This window comes from Hypanus sabinus, chromosome 2 (genome assembly GCF_030144855.1).
Source record: "Hypanus sabinus isolate sHypSab1 chromosome 2, sHypSab1.hap1, whole genome shotgun sequence".
NCBI lineage: Eukaryota > Metazoa > Chordata > Chondrichthyes > Myliobatiformes > Dasyatidae > Hypanus > Hypanus sabinus.
Window position 1 is genome coordinate 13347967 of NC_082707.1, and position 23951 is coordinate 13371917.

Below are 23951 nucleotides of genomic sequence, written 5' to 3' on the forward strand. Positions count from 1 at the left end.
TTGTCTTCCTCACCGAGACAAATTTATCTCTGACATTCTGCAAGAGATCCTTAAAGATCGACTACATGTCCATAGTACATTTCCCTGCAAAAACATCATCCCAATTCACACCAGCAAGTTCTAGCCTTACAGCCTCGTAATTTGCCCTTGCCCAACTAAAACTGTTCCTTTCCTTGCTGATTCTATCCTTTTCCATGATAATGCTAAAGGTTAGGGAGCGGTGATCACTGTCCCCCAGATTCTCACTCACTGAGAAATGTGCGTCCTGACGCAGTTCATTACCAATTCTAGATCTTGTATGGCATTTCCCCTAGTCGGCCTGTCAACATACCGTGACGGAAATCCGTCCTGGACACACTTAACAAACTCTGCCTCGTCTGAACCATTGGAATTAATCAAGTGCCACTCAATATTAGGGAAGTTAAAGTCAGCCATGATAACAACCCTGTTATTTTTGCACCTTTCCAAAACCTGCCTCCCAATCTGTTGATCGGTATCTCTGCTGCTGCCAGGGGGCCTATAGAATACTCCCAATAGAGTAACTGCTCCCTTCCGGTCCGTTATTTCCACCCATACTGACTCAAAAGAGGATCCTGCTGCATGACCCACGCTTTTTGTAGCTATAATAGTGTCCCTAACCAGTAATGCCACCCCTACTCCCATTCCCTCCCCCATCCTTTTTAGAGCACTGAAAACCGGGAATATTGAGAATCCATTCCTGTCCTGGTGCCAGCCAAGTCTCTGTAATGACCACTACATTATAATTCCAAGTTCTATCCAAGCTCTCAGTTCATTACCTTTGTACCTAATGCTTCTTGCATTGAAGTACACGCACTTTAGCCGTTCTACCTTACTACATTTACACCCTTTATTCTGCTTTTCTTTCCTCAAAGCCTCTTTTTATGTTAGTTCTGACTTTATTCCATGCACTATATTTGCATTTCTCGCATGACATTTATCATCCTCCATCTCACTATTTGCTTAAACAGTCTGGTTCCCCTCTCCCTGAAAATCTAGTTTAGCCACCCCCCCCCCCCCCCGAGGCAACACTAGCAAACCTTCCTGCAAGGCTGTTAGTACCCCCTCAAGTTCAGATGCAACCCGGCCCGTCGGAACAGGTCCCACTTTCCTTTGACAAGGCCCTATTGTCCAGAAACATATAGCTCTCCTTCCTGCACCAACTCCTTAGCCACGGATTTAGCTGCATCATCTTCTTATTTCCAGCCTCACTAGCACGTAGCATTGGTAGCAATCCAGAGATTGCAACCCTAGAGGTCCTGTCGTTAAACTTTGCACGTAACTCCCTAAACTTTCTTTGCAGGACCTCTTCCTTCTTCCTATCCAGGTCATTGGTCCCTGCATGGACCACTACATCTGGCTGCTCACCTTCCCTGTTGAGAATACGGAGAACTCGATCCGAAATATCGCGGACCCTGTCACCAGGGAGGAAACAGACCATCGGAATTCTCGATCTCACCCACTGAACCTCCTATCTGTCCCTCTAACTATAGAATCACCTGTCACTGCTGCTCTCCTCTTTTCCCTCGTTCCCTTCTGAGCTGAGAGTCTAATCTCGGTGCCAGAGTCGTGACTACTGCAACTTGTCCCTGGCAGGACGTCCACTTGTGGAATGTGTGAGTTCGGAATAATTATAGCGAAGGTGTTACAGCCCAACTTTAGTGGTTGAGGTCTCAGGATCAGTCACAGAGAGAGTCATTTTCTCTCAGAGCCTGATGTTTGGTGATATATTCGTTTGGAATTTTAATATTGAGGGCAAACTCTTGTCAAGCATGCAGACAAACATTCACCTCCCAGTCTCCACCCAGCTAACGGATATCAGCTGGCAATCGTTTCAAACTCATTAACTTATTTAAACCGAGCTCTCATCCACGGCCCCTTCACACAGAAAACCAGCCACTTCCTAGCAGTTGCTCGTAGCCTTCAGTTATTTTACTGATCTGTTGTGTTAAATATCTATTCTCGCTGGATGTATAGCCCATCGACGCTTGTTAATTTGCAGTTCATTATTAAGATGGTCGCTTACCGCTATATCGTTTTATCGACACAGCCTCAGTATTGAGGAATTCACTTACATTACAAAGACTCACGGGTCATTAAGCCTAAAATGGCTGCCTGTGGAGTATTGTTCAACAGGGGAAACAAAATGGAAGTACATGTGCATATGTTCACTGTGACAGGTGCTCAAGAAGACTGTTGCCAGAGTGGCCTTCATAAGCCGGACAATGTGTACTTGAGATGTGATATGATGTTCATCATCGTCATCAGGTACCAAGTCCAGTTTGAGCTTTGACTGCCATGGCAGTCTCCTGGTTCGGGTCAAGTGGATCAATTGATTTGTATTCATTTCCAGCTCCCTAGCTGCTGTCTCCATCATCAGTTGTCTTTGCCTTCCAATTGCTTTCTTCCCTTCAATGTATCCCATAATTACCGTGCATTCTAACTTCTCTTTCCTAATCACATGTCCAATGAAGTTATGTTGCCTTTTTATGATCCCATACATTATTTCTCTTCTTTTGCTTGCTCTGTTCATGACATTCTAGTTAGATATTCGTTTCGTCCATGATATTCTTTCCATCCTCCTCAAAAACCAGATCTCTGCTGCTTCAATTCGTGTCCTCATGTTACTAGATATTGTCCAGCATTCTGAACTATATAACATAGCTGGATAAACGTAACATTTCAGTACTCTGAGGCGGGGTTGTCATGCCTAGTTTAATGTTGGCCAGTATATTCTTCATTCTTGTAATACTGTATTTTGCCATTCCTATTCTTGTTACTGTGTGCGACTAGAGGTGACTGGAAGTGGACCCACGAGCAGGAGACAGGCACCGTGACATGACACGGAGACGGACTTGGACTCGGAGCCAGGACTTGGAATTGACTTAGACTGGGACTTGACTGGACACGGAGCCTTGACTTGGACAGGACACTCAGAGCCTTGACTTGGACAGGACACTCGGAGCCTTGACTTGGACAGGACAATCGGAGCCTTGACGTGGACAGGACACTCGGAGCCTTCACTTGGACTGGATACTCGGAGCCTTGACTTGGACTGGATACTCGCAGCCTTGACTTGGACTGGGACTCAGAGCCTTGTCTTGGACTGGGGCTCGGAGCCAACAAAACAAAACAACGACAGAGCACTCGCACCCTGGCTCGGAGCCGCGGAAAAACGTCCGGGCCCCCTCAACAGGAAACGAGGTGACAAAAACAAACAATGACAGACCACTCGCATCCCGGCCTATAGCAGCGGTACAAACGGCCGGTCCTGCTCAGCTGGAAACGAGGCGAGAAAAACAAAGAACGACGGACCACTCGCATCCCGGATCAGAGCAGCGGCGAAAAGGCCCGACCCACTCAGCTGGACACGAGACGACAAAAACAAACAACGACAGACAAAGTGTACTTTGACACGGAGAAGGTCGTAAAGACGGTCCCTTATTTTTGGCGGCTCGGAAGACGGATCCTTAATCTCGGCGGCTCGGAAAATCCATCGCCGCCCTGACTCAGGGACTAACCGTCCTCTTGACTCGAAGCAGGAACAACGGATGACAGGCTCTCGATTCGACCACGGTACTACGACCGGCAGGTTCTTGGTTCGACTCATTCCCCGCAGCTGGAACGAGCACGGCCGCACCGCTGAGATGACGAACCAGTAGCGAGCAGATGTAAGACGGCGCTAATATGCTGACCCGTTCGAATAAAGATCAGGTGCCCTAATCAAGGAACCGAGTGGAACGCGAGGAAAAGGAAATTAACTAAACCAAGGAGTTAACCGACCTACGGTGACAATTATTCTTTTGATGTCAATGTCGCACCTGCCAGCTGGTGTCACCCAACTTCCTAAGTTGCAAAATTTCTGTACTTGTTTTATGTATTCCCCGTTTACTCTCAGCCTGCAGATAAGATTTTCCTTCTTTTTGGATGTCTGCATACATTCTGTCCTTTTGCAATTGATATCTGGACCCATTTTTACACTTTCTTCAACAACTTTTGTAATTAACTTTTGCAGTTCTTCCTCTGTATTTGCAATTAACACAGTGTCATCCACATATCCGAAATTATTGATGTTTTACCGCCAACTTTGATTCCCAAGATTTCTCTTATTTCGTTGTAATATTTTTACACATTAAAACAAATCGGGGAGAAAACACACTGTTGTCTAACGCCTCTCTTTATTTTCGTAAACTAACACACTTTTCCGTCTATTCTTAGTAAGATACAAGCTAAAATATGTAAACAATGTGGGTTTGTGAAAGACAAAAGTACAAAAAACGCGATATTGATCTTAAGGATTCTATCAGAACGAGCGATTCAAGTGCAAAAAGATTTGTTTCTTTGTTTTATCGACTACACAAAAGCATTTGATAAAGTGAACCACAATAAGTGATTTGGCTTATTATAGATATTATTTTACATTACCCAAAACATGGGCAATGCTCTATTTGTTTTATCGTGTATAATTTTGTTTACCCTGTTACAGGGCCGATACCATTACATCCGAGAGATGGTAAAGACAATTTGTGAGTATTTTGTCACGACCTGAGGGCATGATTGTTGGGGGAGGCTGGGCAAGCTGCGTCTGTATTACCTGGAGGGCAAAAGGCAGGGGGACGCTGAATAGATGTCCATAAATTCAGAGAGGAGCGTTTACAGGGTGGATGTATTCATTCCTTTCCCCGCGCTTTCATCTAAATTCCATTGAGTAGGCCCAAAGCTACCAAACCGTCCTCATATGTTAACCTCTTCAGTTTCAAACTCATCCTCGTGAACTTCTTCTGGACTCTCTTTCATGACGATACATCCTTTCGGAGATAAAGAGTCCAAAACTGTTGGCAATACTACAAGGAGTATACTGAGCATTATCTCCTTAGTTTTCTATTCAACTTACCTTGAAATAAATATCATCATTGCATTTACCTTATTTGCCGTAAGCTGAAACTGTCCGTTAACCCGCTGGGACCCCATGCATTTCTCAACTTTTCAGCCCCTCCTACTTTTTTCTACCTATGTCGTTGGTACTAGAATGCACCACAATTTCTGGTTGCTTTCCTTCTATTTTCAGGATATTGCTGTCGCATTCAGAAACATCGCTAACCCTGGCAACAGGGAGGCAAAGTACCGTTCGTGTTCCTTTCCACTTTCATAGAATCGCTTCTCTGTCCGCCTAACTGTAGAGTCCCCTTTTTCTGCTGCTTTTCTCTTCCGTTTCCTGCACGTCTGAGCTACAGGGGCAGACTCAGTGCAGAGGAGCTTCCACCAGTACCAGTTCCACCAACCACCCCTACCCCCAAACAGTACTCAAAATGGAGACCTATTGTTCCCTCTCAGCTGCAGTCTCCTGCACTCGCGCACTTCACTGCCCCTCCTTCCCATAGCTCTTCAGGCTTTGACCAAGCAATTTTATGTTGACTTTCATTCCCTTGTTAGCCACGATTGTGTCATGTTGCCTTTAGACTACTTCTATCTTTTTGAGATGTATATATCCTGTGTCTTCCGTATTACCTCAAGAAATTTCAGCAGTTGCTGCGCTGCTGTCATCCCTGTCTGCCTTATTTTTCAGTCAGTTTTAGCCAACTCCTCTCTCACGTCTCTCTCTAAATCCTTTTGCTCCACTGTAATAGCGATATCCTTGATTTTAGCTTCTCATTTTGAAATCTAAAGGTGAATTCGATCATATTGTGATCGCCTTCCCATTAGGGGTATTTTATCTTAGCTCTATAATCAATTAACAACATTCAGTCTTGAATAGCTGATCCCATAACTGGTTTAATCACGAGCTTTACTAAACAGCCGTCTGTTAGGTATTCTTGAAACTCCCGTTCTTGAGATACAACACCAACCTGATTTTTCTACCTACCTGCATATAAAATCCCCCATGGTTATTGAAACATGGCTTCTTTGGCGTGCATTTTCCATTTCCCGTGTAATTTGTAGAACGCATTCTTGCTACTGTTTGGCGGTCTATATATAATATCCATTAAGGTCGTTTTACCTTTGCAGTTCCTTAGATCTACCCAAAACGATTCATCATTTACCGACCTTATGTCACCGTTCTTATGCTTCGATTTCATTTTTTAGCAAGCGAGCCACGCCGCCACCTCTGCCTACCTCCCTGTCCGCCAGTTCGTACAATATATCCTTCGTCTTTAAGCTCCCAGATATTATCCTCTTTCAGTCATGATTCAGAGCTGCCTACATTATACATGCCAAAGTTACTGTGCTGCAAGTACATATCTTAAAGTTAGCGGAGTCAAGGCATATGGGGAGAAGGCAGAATCGAGGGATTGATTGTGGATGACCAGCTATGATCACCGTGAATGGTGGTGATAGCTCGTTGGGCCGAAAGGCCTACTCCTGCACCTGTTGTCTATTGTCTATTATCATCTGCCTTATTACAGATACTGTAGGCATTTAAATATAACACCTTCAGTCCTGTATTCACCCTTGTGGATTTTGCCTGCCTTTGCACGTTGCAATTTCTGATGCTGACTGCACTTTTTCCCCGTCGTGGCAGAGGCCCTATCAGCGGGGGCTGCAAGCACTGTGAAGAGGTTTCTCACACGTCGACGACGGGCATTTAAAAAGAGAGCCTCACGGGCGTTTGGCCATTTCATAGGATCTATCAGCGGGGGTTGCATCGCACTGCAAACGAAATAAAAGTACAGGAGGGGCAAGTGGACTGGCCATTGTTGAGTGTAGGCCAGGGGTGATACATGAAGCGCTGGACTTTGGCTCAAAGGGGGCTTCGGCTCGGAGGAGGCGTTGACTCTGGGTAAGTTTCAGTTAAGGTTTTCCTTTTTGTTTTTCTTTTACTGCACCTGGTAGAATAAATGGCGGTTGTGTATTCTTAATGCCGTTTGTTGTACTCCTGGGCGTCTCAGAGTATCCCAGGGAACTACATCTGCGTGAAGTATATCCGGATGCAACTCCTTGAAGATCGTGTTAGGGAACTGGAGAAGCAGCTGGAAGACATTTCCCGAAAACGGGAGAGGGGGGATATAATTAATCGAAGTTACAGGGAGGTAGTCACCCCGAATTTACAGGAGACGAATAGCTGAGTGACGGTAAGGAGGAATTGCAATATAAATAGGCAGTTAGAGCAGAGCACACCTGTGGGCCTTTCCCCTAAAAAATAAGTATATCACTTTGGATACTCATGGGCGGCAATAAATCTCGGGGGAATGCCGCGGCGACCGGGATGCAGGCACTGAGCATGGGTCCGTGGTGCAGAGAGGAAAGAGAGAAAGAAGAAGGGAGCGTGAGTGATAGGGGACTCAGTAGTGAGGAGAACAGAAAGGAGATTCTGTAGACGTGAACGGGGCACCCGGATGGTATGTAGCTTCCCAGATGCCAGTGTCAGGTAAGTCTCAGATCGCGTCCACAACGGTTTGGAGAGGGGCGGAGAGCAGCCAGATGTCTTGGCAAATATTGGTACCAATGACATAGGAAGGAAAAGCAAAGAGGTCCTGAAAAGAGATTTTAGAGAACTGGGTGAAAAACTGAGAAGCAGGTACTAATTTCTTATTCCTGCCTGTGTCACGCGCCACTGAGGGTAGAAAAAAGATGACTTGGCAGATAAATGCGTGGATGAGAAGCTGGTGCAGTGCGCAGGGGTTCAGATACTCTGGTAATTGGGATATCACTTGAGGAGGTATGAACTTGGGGGGAGTGCTCTCGGAATAGTGGGACTCAGGATAGGATGGATGGTAACAAATTACATATAGCGTGCACTCAGACTGTCAGGAGGAGCACGCAGGTGATGGCACACAGTCGCAGCCAACGGGGTGAATATCAGTACACAAGAGATGCAAAATCAAAAAGGGTAGCAAATGCGGTACTCACTTTGTTGTATCTCAATGCGCGGACAAAATAAATAATATGCATGATTTTGTTGCAGTACTACCGATTGCCAGGTATGATGTTGTGGCCATCATTGAATTCTGGCTGAAGAATAATTGAAGTTGGAAACTTCTGTTGAGGTTTCACGTTGTATCGAAGGAATAGGAAGGTAGGCAGAATGGGAGGCGTGGCTCTACTGGTAAAGAATGAGATCAAATCATTAGAAAGGTATGACATAGGATCGGAAGAGATTGAATCTTTGTGGGTTGAGTTAAGAAACTGCAAGGGTAAAATGATCCTGATGGTACTTATATGCAGGCCTCCCAACAGTGGCTGGGAGGTGGAACACAGATTACTACAGGAAATAGAAAAGGCCTGCCAAAAGGGCAATGTTATAATAGTAATGGAAGTTTTTAACATGCAGGTCAATTTGGAAAATCAGATTGTGAATGTATCTCAAGAAAGTGATTTGGCAGGAGGCTTGTGAAATGAATTTTTAAAGCAGTTTTTTGTTGAACCTAGTAGAGGATAGGCAGGTAGCGTTGAAGAAACTGGTAGGATGCAAGGGGACATACAGATTAGGAGAATGGGCAAGAATGTGGCAAATGAATTTAAATGTTGAAAAATACATGGCCATGCATTTTGGTAGTAGAAATAACTGCGGGAGAAAATCCAACATTCTGAGATGCAAACGACCTTGGGAGTTGTGGTGTAGATCAGCCTAAAGATTAACTTGCATGTTGAGTCGGTGATGAGGAAGGCAAATGCAATGTTTCCATTCATTTCAATAAGTGTAGAATACAGGTGCAGGGATGTGATGCTATGGCTTTGTAAGGCACTGGTGTATTGTGTAACATTCTGAGCTCTTCATCTTATAGGAGACGTGCTGGCATAGGAGAAGTTCCAGAGGAGGTTCATAAGGATGATTCCAGGAACGAAAGGGATATCATACGAGGTAGGTTTGAAGGCTCTGGGTAAGTACTCGCTTGAATTTAGAAGGACGAAACCTGTCGAATGTTGAAAGGCCTCGACTGGGTAGAATTGGAAAGGATGTTTTCCATGTTGGTAGAGTCTACAACAAAAGGGCAAAGCCACAAGAGAAAGGGACGTCCATTCAATACAGAGATGCGGAGAAATTTATTCGGCCAAAGGGTGGTAGATGTGCGGAATTTGTTGCCACCTGAAGCTAATGAGACGAGCTCGTATTTAAGGCAGAGATTCATAGGTTCATCATTGAACATTGCATCAAAGTTATGGGGACAGAACTGAGGAATGGGGTTGAAGAAGAGAAATAAAAGAATCAGCCATGACTGAATGGCGGAAAAGACTCGACGAAGCAAATGGCCTTATTGTGCTCCTGTGTCTTCTGGTCTTATGGCCTCCTTGCTCGGAGTCTCACTACACATCATCTTTCTTTGTAAATCAACTATCTCATCATTACTCCGGTTTCCATCCTATAGAAAAATTAGTTTAATAGCAGCCGTACCTACCTGAATTGACCCCCCTCTGGTCAAGGTGTAACCCGCCAATTTTGGACAGTTCGTAACATCCTTAGGTTTGATTCCAGTCTGTAAATAATGCTGACATCCAATGAAAGGGAAAGCCTGCATTCTATAATTAATCACACATTAGATGGTTCCAAGAATGCTGGAAGCAACTGCAGTGTTGGTAAGCATTGTTTCACCTTGGATGGCCTTCCTTCTCCTTTCACTTACTGCTCCAAAGCATCAGTTCCAGGACATGAGATCCTGATGGCACAAGACGCAGAATCAGCACTTACCAATCAACTTCATAAGGCTTCAGAAGAAAATACGTTCAATACAAAATTGTGGAGCGCATTTGAATGATGACGGACCTGAGTCAATGCTTTAAGGATAGAACGTATTCAGTAAATGGACAAGCACGACGTAATGTTTGTGAAGAGAGAGGTATTGGTGCCAAAGTACACAGCTTCATAAATGTCGTCATGAGATGACAAAGGAAATCTATGGAAGGTAGATCATAGAGTCTAAGCTTTGGAAAGTTATGGAGTAATGTTGCAAAACATTTATTAAACAACACCTGGAGTACTGGGTGCATTTCTAGTTCCCAGAAAATTGGGAACGTTGATCTTGCGCGAGAGAGTCTGCAGAACATTTAACGAGAATGTTGCCTTGGACTGAAGGTCTTTAGTAAAGGAGTGAGATTTGATAGGCTGGTCTTACTTTTCCTGGTGCGAAGATAACGGAGGGGAGATGTGCAATTAAATCAAATCTTTAGCGATGTGACATACGATTGGAAGATGTAATATCTTTGTGGGTCGGATTAAGAAATTACAAAGGTAAGAAAATCCTGATGGAGTTTTGTAGCAGCTTGTGGTTGAACTCATGGGTGAGGAGCAATTCTGTATTGGGTGCTGTGTAATGAACCGGATATGATTCGGGAGCTTAAGGTAATGGAACACTTCAGGCGCAGTGTATCTAGAATTCACCCTGTAATTTCAGAGGGAGAAGCTAAAGTCGGATGTATCTCTACTACCTTGCATACAGAGAAATTCAGTGTCCTGCGAGGGGAGCTGGCCAGGGTTAATTGGCAGGGGCATCAGCAGGGAGGACGGCAGGGCAGCAATGGCTAGAGTTTCTGGGAGCAATATAGAAGGCGTGAGATTGCTAAATCCCAAAGAAGATATTTTCTAAAGGCAAGGTGACACAACCGACGCGTCAAGGGAAGTCATAGCCAACATAAAAGTCAAAGAGACGGCATACAATAGAGCAAACATGGATGGGAAGTTCGAGGATTGGAAAACTTTTTTATCAACAACAGAAGGGAAGTAAAATAAGACTATGGGGAGAATACCAATTATGAAAGTCAGCTAGCCGATAATACCAAATAGGTTACGAAAAGCTTTTCAGATATATAAAGAATAAAGGAGATGCAGAAGTAGTTATTATATCACTGGAAAAAATGACACTAGAGATATAGTAACCGGAGAGAACGAAATGGCGGACGAACTCAATAAGTATGTTGCCTTGGTCTTCACTATGGAAAGCGCTGGTAGTATCCTGGAAGTTCAACAATGTGATGGCGCTGCAGTGAATGCACTTTCTATTACTAGGGTGATGGTGCTAGGAAATAGGAAAGTCTGAAGATAGATAAGTCACCTGGACCTGATGGACTACGACACAGGTTTCTAAAGTATGTAGTGGATGAAAGTGTAGAATATTAGTAATGGTTTTTTAAAAAATCATCGATTCCAGCATGGTTCCAAATTACCGGAAAATTGTAAGTACACTCTTCAGAGGCAGAAGAAAGAAAATTATAAGTAGGCAGCCTGGTCTCAGTGCTAGGGATGATGCTGGAATCGATTGTCAAGGATGTAGTTTCAGGGTACATGGAGGCACATGACAAATTAATTCAAAAATGGCATGGTTTCCTGACGTGATTATTTTGTCTGATACATCAGTTGGAATTATTTGAAAAAATAACAAGCTGGGTACACCTCTGCCTTCAATTATGATGGCAGAATATACTATTAATGGTCGGACTGTTGGCAGTGTGGAGGATCAGAGGGATCATGGGGTCCTGGTCCATATGACGCTCAAAGCAGCTGCACAGGTTGACTCTGTGGTTAATCGTGGAATTGAATTTAGGAGCCGAGAGGTAATGTTGCAGATATATAGGAACCTGGTGAGACCCCACTTCGTGTACTGTGCTTTGTTCTGGTCGCTTCACTTCAGGAAAGATGTGGAAGCCATAGAAATGGTGCAGAGGAGAATTACAAGGATGTTGCGTGGATTGGGGAGCATGCCTTATGAAAACAGGTTGAGTGAACTTGGCCGCTTCTCCTTGGAGGGACGGACGATGAGAGGTGACCTAATACCTAATAGAGGTATATAAGATGATGAAAGGCATTGATCGTGTGGATAGCCAGAGGCTTTTCCCCCGGGCTGAAATGGTTGCCACAAGAGGACACAGGTTTAAGGTGCTGGGGAGGAGGTACAGAGGAGATGTCAGGGGTAAGTTTTTTTACTCAGAGAGTGGTGAGTGCGTGGAATGGACTGCAGGCAACGGTGGTGAATGCGAATACGATAGAGTCTTCTTTCGGATGTGTACATGGAGCTTAGAAAAATTTAGAGTTATGGGTAAACCTAGTAAATTCTAAGGTAGGGACATGTTCGGCACAACTTTGTGGGCCGAAAGGCCTGTATTGTGCTGTACGTATTCTTTGTTTCTGTGTATCTAGACAAAGGTGTTTCGGTGGAAGTATTTTATTAGTAAAAATACACAAAAATAATAGCAATGCAAATATACAGATAATATACGTAATCAGTACTAAACCTAAAAGTGTGCATATAATAATAATCAATAAGAAATAAGCTCTATCGTTGTCTACGGGATAATGAATTGTCAGATGGAAATATAAAGTTAAGTTCAGTTCATGCAGGCTGCGGTAGTTGTTGGCCGCAGTGTTTCAATTGTTGGAGAGAGAGAGAACAGTTAAAGCTATTCACTTGTCAACTTTCCTTTACGATTTTATTCCGTCGATGCGTTGTTGCTGTGGCCATTCACGTATGACCCCTCCGTCCTTTAGATAGACCGTTCTTCCGTGGTGGACTCGTCTCCCAGACAAGGGTGGACACACACACAAGCCCACAACGGTCTTGCTACAAAAGCCCTGTGAGTTAAAATTTACCGACCCTCCGTTCGGTTTCAGGTCTCCCACCCTGTCTCGTTGGGGCTCTGATGTTCACTAGCGTTTCTCCTGGTGCGTCTGAGGGGTGTTACCCAGACCTCACTTTTATCCCCACTCACGGGGTCTCAGGTGTCAATCAGGTTGAGATGATGTAACCTATCAAATCAGCCCATTCTGTTTACCCCCTGAGGGGCTTAAATGAATATAACAGTACCAAGTACACAAACCTTCTCCAAAAGACAATAGCAGTAATCAATGGTTTCGCTCTCTTTTGTTGGTAGGAGACATTCCACTTTGTGTATCTCTGAGTTGTCTCTCTCTCATTAATTTTCATGAGCTTTTATCAATAACTGCCCTGGCAGAGTCCCTTTTGTCTCTCTGACTTCCTTGATAACAGCATCAAAATAGTAGCGATTTGCGATTCTCCAAAAGGGGGGGGGCGGCATTGGCGATTCTGTACCCTTCTGCCCTTCAGCGTTGTTCATTATTCGTAACAATATGGAATATTGCCTTTCATCAAACGTGGGGTTCAGTTTAAAGCTGAGAAGTAATGTTACAGTTATATATGAACTTGGTCCGTCACCACCACCTCCCCCCTACGCTCTCCGGAGTACGGTGCTCAGTTCTGGTCACTTCATAACAAGAAGGATGTGGATACTACAGAAAGGGTGCGGAGGAGATTTACAAGGATGTTGCCTGGATTGGGGAGCGTGCCCAATGAGAAGCGGTTGCATGCACTTGGCCTTTTCCCCTTGGTGTGACGGAGGCTGAAGGGTGACCTGAGAGAGGTGTATCAGATGATGTCTCAGGACTAAGATATTTTTAAGGTGCGTGAAAGCAGATACAGAGGAGATGTCAAGGGGTATCTTTTTTTTACGTAGAGAGTAGTAAGAGGGTGGAATGGGCTGCCGGCGATGGTGGAGGAGAATACCATAGGGTCTTTTAAGAGATTCCTGTATAGGTACATGGAGCATAGAAAAATAGAGGGCAACGGGTAGCACTAGGTAATTTCTAAAAGTACATGTTCCACACAGCGTTGTGGACCGAAGGGCCTGCATTGAGCTGCACTTTTTTTTATGTTTCTATACTTCTCACCCTTATCTGGGTTGAACGCCATCTGCCGCTTCTCAGTCCAGTTTTGCATCCTATCTACGTGACGCTGCAAACTCTGACAGACCTCCAAACCATCCACAAAACACCCAAACTTTGTGTCATCAGCAAATTGCTAAGACAACCCTCCACTTCCTCATCCAGGTCATTTATAAAATTCAAAAAGCGAAGGGGTCCCAGAAGAGATCCCTGGTCAAGGACATTCATGCAGAATATGGCATATCTAAAACCACTCTTTGCCTTCGGTGGCAAGCCAATTCTGGATCCACAAAGCAAGATCCCCTTGGATCCCATGCCGCCTTACTTTGTCAACAAGCCTTGCCTGCGGTACCTTATCAAATGCCTTGCTGAAATCCATATACACTACGACTACTGCTCTAGCTTCATCAACGTGTTTAGTCACATCCTCAAAAAATCAATCTGGCTCGTAAGGCATGACCTGTATTTGACAAAGCCATGCGGACTATTCCTAATCATATTATGCCTATCCAAACCTTTAAAAAATCCTGCTTCTTAGGATCTTTTTTTATCAACTTACGAACCACTTACGACTCACTGGTCTATAATTTTCTGGGCTATCTCTACTCACTTTCTTGAATAATAAATTCCTTTTCTTAAATAAACTTCCTTACTTGAGTAAACTCCCTTCCTAAATCACTCCCAAGTGCACATTCCACTGCTCATGAAGGCAAGCGTGCCAAATGTCTTCTTCAGCACCAATCATAGGGAATGAAGGGATTTTCAAGTTTTTGTGCAACATTCCTTAAAGATTAAATTGCAGGTGGAGTGCAAATATGATGTTGGCATTCGTGTAAAAAGGACTAGAATATAGAAACATAGAAAACCTACAGCACACTACAACCCCTTCGGCCCACAAAGCTGTGCCAAACATGTGCCTACCTTCGAAATAACCAAGCTTACCTATAACCCTCTTATTTTACGATGCTCCATGTACCTATCTAAAAGTCTCTTAGAAGACCCTATCGTATCCCGCTGCACCACCGTAGCCGGCAGCCCATTCCACGCATTCGCCACTCTCTGAGTAAAACACTTACCCCTGACATCTACTCTGTACCTACGCCCCTGCACAATAAACATGTGTCCTCTTGTGACAGCCCTGAAAAAAAGCCTGTGAGTACCCACACGATCAATATCTCTCATCATCTTTTACACCTCTATCAGGTCACCTCTCATCCTCCGTCGCTCCGTTCACTCAACTTATTCTCATAAGGCATGCTCCCCAATACAGGCAACACCCTTGTAATGTTCCTCTGCACCCTTTCTATGGCTTCTACATCCTTCCTATAGTGAGGTGACCAGAACTGAGCACAGTATTCCAAGTGGGATTGACCAGGGTCCTATAAGATGAAATGTAATGTTGTCTTTAATAAAGACTGGTGAGGTTTCAGGTGGAGAATCGTAATCAGTGCTTGGCCCCTTATCTTAGAAGAGATGTACTGAGATTTGGGAAATTTCAAAGGATATTCACTAAAATGACTCCAGGATTGAACGGCTTGTCATATGAAAAGTGTTTAACGGCTCTGGACCTGTATTCTCTCGATTCAGATGTTTCCGATGGTGGCAGAGACTAGGACCAGAGGATGTTGACAAATGGCCGTCTTCTCCCGCTGTTCGTTATGGTGTTATGGTCTTATGGTTCTGGGGAGAAGGCACGAGAATGGCTTTAAGATGAGTTGAAGGAATGGCGGGAAATATTCGATAGGTGGAATGGCTTAATTCTGTCCCTACATCTTATGGACCTATGGCCTGTTTCTGTGCCAAAGAACTGGTTGACTCAGTGACACTGACTCTCACAACACCAGGTACATACAATGCTGAGCCGAAGATATTTATGCTTTTTTTTCTATCATATGCGTTGTGCACAAAGCAAAGTATTGAAATTTTACATTTATTGCCAGTACTTTTATTGATTGCAGACCGTTCAATAAATCCATACATTAACTCAACGCTTCTAATCCTAAAATATCAGAAGATTCATATTGAAACATTTATTTCATTCCAACAAGTGGATAGATTGTAAGTTCGGTGTCCACGACTGCAGCGGGATGTTATTGCATTATTTCAATATAAGTAAATTTGAGAAAGTAACACCAGTTTAGGACTTAAACGTGGAATCGCAGAGCAATGGAGCGCGATATCAAACAGAGGATCTTAGAAGTACAAATATGTAGTTGGTTGACAGCAGCAGTATCAACAGTCAGGATGGTGATAAAAGTTGTTTGTTACGTTGTCTTCCTTCAGATGGACCGCCGCGTATAGGGGTAGAGACATTATGTTGCACTTGTATGTCATTCGTGACGCCATATTTCCAGCAATGTCTCCAGTTTTATTCAGTCTATAACAGCAAAGCTGTGGTTAAACTGAAAACAAAGAATGCAGGCATGTGCCAGCAAGTAGAGGCCCGAGTTTACGGAGCTCGACCTTACAGAATTTCTTAAAGTATGAGAGGCACGGACAATAATTCTACCCAATGTCAAGATAGCCCAATATTAGTGGATATAGATTGCGGGTGAGACGGGAATGATTCAAAGGAATCTGAGAGGCAACTTCTTCACAGAGAGTGTGGGGAGTATATCTAACAAGATGACAGAAGACGTGAATAAGCATGTGCAATAGTATAATTCAAAACACTTGCAGAGGTACATGGAATGGCGCAGTATCTGGGGATTTGGTCCGAACGCAGGCATTTGTGGTTAGCTGTATCGATTGCCATGGCCAAAGGGTCTGAATCGGCGCCGAATTGCTCTTTGAATGAGAGAATCTGTGGTGCAAAAGGCCAGTACATATGGATCCGCATCATTTAAAATTTCCTGTCATCCACTTTACCCATAATGTGCTTCTTGGTGTTTCTCTCCGGAGTGACTGCAATAATAAAACACTTCGGTGCAAAAATGCAGAGCAGCAATCCAAAACTGGAGGCCAAGATTGCAAACACTTCAACCGCAACCGTGTATTTCCCAGGAGAGCTCACAGAGGCCGGAATAAAAGTGACCCAAACCGCACAAAAGATGAGCATGCTGAATGTTATACATTTTGCCTCGTTAAAGTTATCCGGCAGCGTCCGTGCGAGAAAGGCCAGAACAAAACAGATACACGATAACAGGGCGATATAACCCGACGCCGAGTAGAAAGCTGCAGAAGAGCCTGTATCACATTCTAAAATTACCCTCTCCCGGTAATATTTAGTGTTGATCACGGGGAAAGGCGGTTCAACGATGAGCCAAAGCACACATATTAAAACCTGCACGGACACCAGGAGGAAGACACTTAACCTCTGCTGTCTTTGACCAAACCATTTCATCCTGTTACTGCTGGGATGCGTTGCCTTAAATGCCGTCAGCACCAGAATGGTTTTGACCAGAACACAAGAGATACACATGACAAACGAGACACCAAACGCCGTGCGGCGTAAAATACAGGACCAGTGTGACGGTTCGCCAATGAATGTGATCGAGCATAAAAAACAGCAACTTAGCGCAAATAGAAGGAGGAAGCTCAGCTCAGAGTTGTTAGCTTTAACCAGAGGTGTGTCTCGATGTTTAAAGAATAGACACGCTGTCAGTCCAGACATGCACACGCCAACCAGAGCGAGTAACACCAACACCATGCCCAGGATTTCGGTAAAACCCAGATACTCTATTTTCTTCGGGATGCATTGATCTTTCCGATCGTTGGACCAGTACAGGGGAGGGCACTTCATGCAGTCTGCCGAGTCTGTGAAAACCAAACGCGACCATTCCATCATTGAGGGGACGCTTCGGGAATCACTTTGGTTAAACGTTAGATTCCAACATGTATATCTGCTTACCTGTAGTGTTAGTAATTTCTCCATCTGCACAGGACTTGCAGTCAAAACAGCAAATTGGTTGTCCTTTCCTTGCTATCTTTCTTGTACCAGGAGAACAACTTTCGGAACAGACTGCCCGGGGAATCTTGAAGGAAGACACCGACAATATCTTGTTATATGCATGTGGAATGTACACACTGCCGTCCCAATGTGTGGAGTTTGTCTGTGACTCTGTTACTTTTACAGATATACTGTATTTGGAACTTACCCTGATTACCAGTTCCCACAAACACTGCATCTAATGTTCCTTTCAGAGTTGCTGTTGGATACATGTCGAAGGTCGTTTCAAAGACGATTAGCTGATTGTATTCTGCTCTTCCACATTCAATACAGAGGAAGAGCATAATTAGATATTTTCCGCATTACCTTATCTGTGCCTTTCTGTTGTTAATCATTCAACCTTTGGAAAGTTTAGTGCATATTCCCTTTTACTTACACACTTCAGAATTCTACACAGCTGTAACAAATGTTTGTGCTATTGTGTACGATATTGTTCCTGCGGTTACAAAGTTGAAATAACAAGCCAGTCATGTGAAATAAACGCTACTATCATAATGCATGGTGAATTTAACTTTTGGGTAAAAAGGTAAAACCGCCATGAACAATTGTGACCAAAACGTAAAGCTGCCCATTCAGTCTTTTCACACATTTCGAAAGGTTGATACGCAAGTCCATTGCTGCCGACATGTCTTCCCATGGAATCGTTATTCACACCATTCTATTCTCGGGCAATTAGGGATGAACTATAAATGTTGCAACTTTCACAGCTATCCACATCAAAATACGGCTTATTTAACTTTCACTTCTCTTTCTCTTTTTTTAATTTCAAGAGCAGCGAGGTAATTTTGCATTTCTGTAAAATTCTGATTAAATCGTCTTTGCAGCATTGTGTTCATGTCTGGTTTCCTAATTATGGATATCGTGGAAGTTTCAAAGCAGGTATGAAACGAGATTTACTTGACGCTGTCTAGATCAGAAAACATGCCTGACGAGGAACAGTTGACTACACTAAAGCTTTACACTTTGGAGAAGAATGAGAGGCGACTTAATAGGCCTATCTCAGATTATAAGAGGCATTGACAGAATGAACATCCAACGCCTAATCTGAGGGAAGCAATATCCTTTACAACAGACCATTCGTTTGAGATAAATGGAGGACAGTTTACTGGAGAGGTAATCAGAAATAGTGTTTTCACACAGAGACTGGTAAATGACTGGAAAGCACTGCCGTGATTTATGACAACTACTGATACATTGGGGAAAATTAAGCGAATCTTTGATAGGCACATTTGTGAAATAAAACTGGTAAGTTATAGGCTGTTTTGAAGTCAAGACGTAGATTGATTATGGTAAACGCTAAGATTTCCGCACAACGTCGTGAGAAGAAAGACTCTTGCAGTGCTTTATTGCTCTGTGTTCAGTGTTGTAAAAATAAGAAATGCCATCTGCCCATTGTTAAGAATTCCAGTACCTCAAACCTCCATGTTACATTTCTTCCATACGTTATTAGCAGTGCACACGGAGTATTGACTGGTGTGGTGGGTGAAGAGGTGTTAGTGCATCCGCTTTAATACAATGCACGAAAGCCGATACAGTACTACTGAGTCGCAGGCAGTGTGGTGCTGGGCATGGCCTTACATTTCCCACATCAACTGCAAACCCGGTGGAAATTTTCCAGACTTTTCCATGTTAATTGAATTTTATATCAACACTTTAACTGTTCAGGGTTGCTTCCGTATTCATAAAATAACTAGACAAATATAAACCTGTGCAAATTTGAGCAGAGACTTTAAAAGTAAGAGGAACTAGGTATAGCAAATTTTGACAGCATTTTGTCTATGTACTGCATCCTAATCTTCCCTGTCAGGGTTTCCGCTATCTCCCTGTGTTTGAATGATTAATTCATTCGATGTCATCATAAAGTTTGGAAATACCGTGACTGCCCACAACCAGACGTTCTCAGATCGCCAACTGTACGGCAACACGGACGTGATGGCCAGAATAACATGTGCATGGGAAAGCCTTGATTTCTTTAGGAAAGCTTAGTTTTGATATTATGACGTCTATCTTGTGACTAGATATTTTCTGCAAGCTTCTTATAAAGCTTATGTTTGCTTTAAAATATTACTAAATCTGGTTAATGTCATTATGGTTTCTCTACTCCGGAACTTAGTCTCGAGAATTAATCCACTAAATCAACGTGATGACTCGGTTTCTTTGGACTCCGGGTCCCTTCCTTATGTTTAATACATATTAATGCATTTAAATGCATGCAAGTATGCATGTATCCATGTATGCGTATATGTTTGTATGTATTTGTTTTACAGGCGCTGTTGGTTATAATACCTTAGTACTATAACATGGATAATTACGATTTAGCTGTTGTCAAATTTGGCCACTTTCAATAGACAACCATACCTGACGCTTACCACCGCTCCAGACAATCTGATGTAGATTCAGCATAAGTTCTTTACCCGGACGACCTGATCCGTTGTAATATCCAACTGTTTGAACTTCAAGGCTACCGTTTGCATTAATTTTCCAGTTTACAATGTCATAAGCGGCTGTTGGATTGCCTTTCTCATCAAAATGCACCTTCTCTCCAACTTTTGTTGTGAAGTAAATTGACTTCATGTAATGGAGGAGCTAAAAATAGAATTCAAAAGATTGCGTTATGGTCCCTGCATATAAGAAGAGATTTTGTCTTCAAGATTTTATTGCTATATTTGCCTATGACGTTTCCCTCAATGTAACTATCCAAATGTCTCTCATTTACACCTAGCTGGACCACTTCTTCTGGCAGCATATTCCAGATATCGCTAACTTCTTTGTAAAGAAATTTCCTCTTCCCGTCTCTTTTCAGATCTCTCCCTGCTTAGCTGTATCTGTGCCATCTAATTTTATATTCCGTACAGCTTGGGAAAACACTAATGCAGCCCACTTTGGCTATACCTTTCATGATTTCGTAGAGCTCGGTGAATTCACTCTTCATTTTCCAACACTAAAAGGTATGCAGATCCAAACCTTCCCTGTTACTCATGCTCACTGTCTACTTGCGCGCCACTATCAGCTAAATGTCAATTTTATATTAAGGAATAACTTTCCGACCGGCAGGCTCTGCCATTTACTGGACAGGTAATACCCTGGTCTGAATATCAAAATTGCAATAGCCACATTGAAAGGTGCCCACATTATAAATGATGAAGTACAATTCCGTACCTGCCACGGTTTAAAAGTTGAAAGACGTGCACAAGTTTTGTTCGGGAATGGCCCTTTGCCACTTTCACATGAAAGCATGTCGTGAAGCGCATGAGCAAACGCGTAGACTGCTTTATATACAATGTAAGAGTTCCCGTCCATGGTCAAGTCAGTATAGGAATTGTTGATTTGAAGAAGACTCTCATTTCCACTACACTTTGGGAGCCGGCCATTTGAACCGATTTCATTCGTCCCGTTATCGAAACTAGGAGTACACCCGAAGGTGGTCTCCCAGAACTCCACCAATAATGGATTACCGGGAAATCGGGAAGGATGGATTGTGAGCAGGAAGTCCTGCACCCCTGGAATTTCCTGCGCACGCACAGCAGTTCCGATTGCCCCGGTAAGGAAGCTGCGACCACTATCCACAACGACGAAGTCTGCTGTAATCCATGCCTCACTGCCCACCCACTGCACGCCGCTGAGGTTTTGCCGCAGAACCTCTGCAAATAAAATGCGCATTTCGCCAGGTCCGGCAAAGGCCACCACGACCTTTGTGGTCGCCTCCTTCATCACTTGCACTACCCTGGTTATCTTCTCCGGAGAGTCCGTTCTGTGAAATGATTCGGAGAAGGCAATGCAAAGCCCAAATTCTTCAGCAGCTTTGACAAAAGCTCTCATTCCCGAGTTGCCATAGTCATCGTTGCTGCTAACGGTTCCAATCCAAGTCCATCCAAATTTCTGAATGAGATGCACAAGTGCCTTGGACTGATGCTCGTCACTTGGAATAGTTCGCTGAAACGTTGGATATTCGTTCTTATCGTTGAGACATGCACACGTAGAAAAGTAGCTGACCTGCATTCAATCAGAATGTTGGGGTGTTGTTTAATGTGCGAGTGTGACTACGAAATACTTGACAATAAATTGGAGGAAGAACGTTCAAACACTAGAAGGTATCAGTGATAAACCTAATTCACTGTTACTGTTAATTAAAAACAAGTTAGTTCCGTTTACGTCACAGTGACCACTGTAAGTTTAAACCAGATCTTACCAGTGGTATTCTGAAAGAGCCAGTTGTTCTTGCCACGGCGATGGACACCGAGGACTCAGCGCCACCAACGATTCCGGAGATTCTGAGAGGCCCCTCACACACTTTATCGACGTATGTTTCCTCCTGCCCATTCACCAGAGCCAGAGCAACCTTTGTCGCAATCTTGGGGGAACCGCAGTCATCGTAAATCCTGTAACCCAGTGTGATGTTCGGAAGAAGACTCTCGTCTCTGTTTATTTCCTCAATTGTAAAAATCATGGTCTGTAAGAAGCGGAATCCCCTTAAATCAAAACTGAAAATCACCACAGGTTGGATTTGGAACTGGAATTGGTTTACTATATACCAAAATGGAATCAGAGTGATCTTTTCATTTCAATAAAGGTTTTAAACTCTCGTCTATCAATAAATAAAACCGATTAATTAAAACCCACTAGTGTGTTGTAGATCATTTCTGGAAAGATTTCCATGCCGTGTTTTAATAATGCAAAACGAGCCAGGCCCCCGATTAACTATTGTATACAAATGCAAGCACGCCAGTCATAATGAATCGGGATGGCAAACAAGAGGTTTTATTTTGCTCCTTTTATTTGGAATGTTAGACCTTGCACCACCCGTTGTCAATACAGTAGCTCAGAGGGTAATTGTGCCTTTATCCCACCCGCTCACACTCATTTTTTGTTTCATCTGAATCTGAGATAGAGCGAAGTTACCGTCTGAGTCTCCGACTTTTGATACAACAGAAGTTAACGTATCAGTGAACCTGTCGGTGTTCATTTGAGGTCAGGTAAATGTCAGAATAGTAAGTCTATCCCTTGAAGACTTTATTTATTTAGATGTTTCGAATTGCTAAATTATTATTGATACACTGCTACATCTGCAGATAATGGTGCCCTTTATTTTTGACTTAATTGACAATATTCAGGTTTCGTCATGTGAACACCTCGTTCAATAACGCAATCGCCAAAGCATCTTAATCTATAATTACCGGCTAAGTAATTAGGTACACCTGCACAGCGGCTCGATAATGCCTATCACCTGGCAGCGATTCAACGCATAAAAGAATGCAGACATTGTCAAGTGGTTTAGTTGTGTTCAAGCCAAATATCAAAATGGGGAAAAATGTCAACTAAGTGACTTTGACAGTGTGATCTCCCATTTCATGCAAAAAAAACACTGGATAGTTTACTGTGAACTGTGCGATGAACAAAAAAAAAAATCTTGTGCGCGGCAGTCCTGTAGGCAAAAGCACGTTGCTGATGAGAGAACATAGAGGAGAATGGCCAGATTTGTACAAGTTGACAGGAAGGCGAGGGTAACTCAGATAACCAATCGTTACGACAGTGCTGTGCAGATGCGTATCTATGAACTCACAACACTTCAAACCTGAAACCTGGGCCACGGCAGCAGAAGACCTCAGTGTCCATTTTAATCGTTCCAGATTGTACGTAATAGTGTGGCCACTGAATAGATTGGTAACATCACTAACATTAAAGGACATGTATTTTCTTATCTCCGCCGATAGCTCGCAAAGTAAGACGCATGGTACGGATTTCCCCATGTGCATTTACCTCGGAGATCAGTGAACAAAGAATAAAACTTCTCTGTAAAATTTCATCGTGAGTTTCTTCAGCAAAGAATAATACAGTGCGGTTAATCAAAGCCACAACCGGTCATGTAATTAACTAACCTTTTACATATAGTTTCTTCTGTTCTTTTGGTGAATATATTTATCGGCTGGAGACTGTTTAAGTGCACAGTAAATATTCCCCCAAGTACAACGTCACCATCCTTAGAAATGTTGGCAAGTTGGATTCTTTCCCGAAGCCTGCAGTTTAACGTATCTGAATCCAGTGGAAGAGCCGACCCCACGAGTACTCCGAAAACAAAGTGAAACATTGCAGTCATGAAGATGGCAACAATTCACTCTGGTCTTTTGGTGTACTAATGCCGATTCCAAACACGAATCCGACTTTAAATACGGAAGAGGATATTCTCAAAGGGAAACTGCACCTGCCAGGAAAAAAAACGAACATCGCTAGTGAATACAGCTGTTTTGTGACACTGAGATACATCGTATGTGAGAGTTGCCAAGTGATCATTTAAGCTGGAAGGCAAATGCCGTCCTTGATGATAATTAAATGGAGTAAAAAATAACACATAACAAGAATTTAGCCTCACAACAATAGTGT

General features: G+C 43.3%; 1 protein-coding gene across 1 annotated transcript; it reads right to left on the minus strand.

Moving 5' to 3' along the window:
* Positions 1-16466: 16466 nt before the first annotated feature.
* Positions 16467-22053, minus strand: LOC132404234 (extracellular calcium-sensing receptor-like). Its single transcript, XM_059988343.1, has 5 exons — positions 21763-22053; positions 20733-21566; positions 19932-20159; positions 17475-17598; positions 16467-17380 (listed from the first exon to the last, which is right to left on the minus strand). The coding sequence occupies exons 1-5, from the start codon at positions 22018-22020 to the stop codon at positions 16467-16469; spliced, it is 2358 nt and encodes a 785-aa protein (XP_059844326.1). The 5' UTR covers positions 22021-22053.
* Between the last annotated feature and the right edge of the window lie 1898 nt (positions 22054-23951).

Coding starts and splice junctions, on each gene's coding strand:
- LOC132404234 (XM_059988343.1), bottom strand. CDS start 22,020: ATGATTTTTACAATTGAGGAAATAAACAGAGACGAGAGTCTTCTTCCG. Junction 21,567..21,762: donor GCTCTTTCAGAATACCACTG/GTAAGATCTGGT, acceptor GATTGAATGCAG/GTCAGCTACTTTTCTACGTG. Junction 17,381..17,474: donor AGAAATTACTAACACTACAG/GTAAGCAGATAT, acceptor TGGTTTTCACAG/ACTCGGCAGACTGCATGAAG.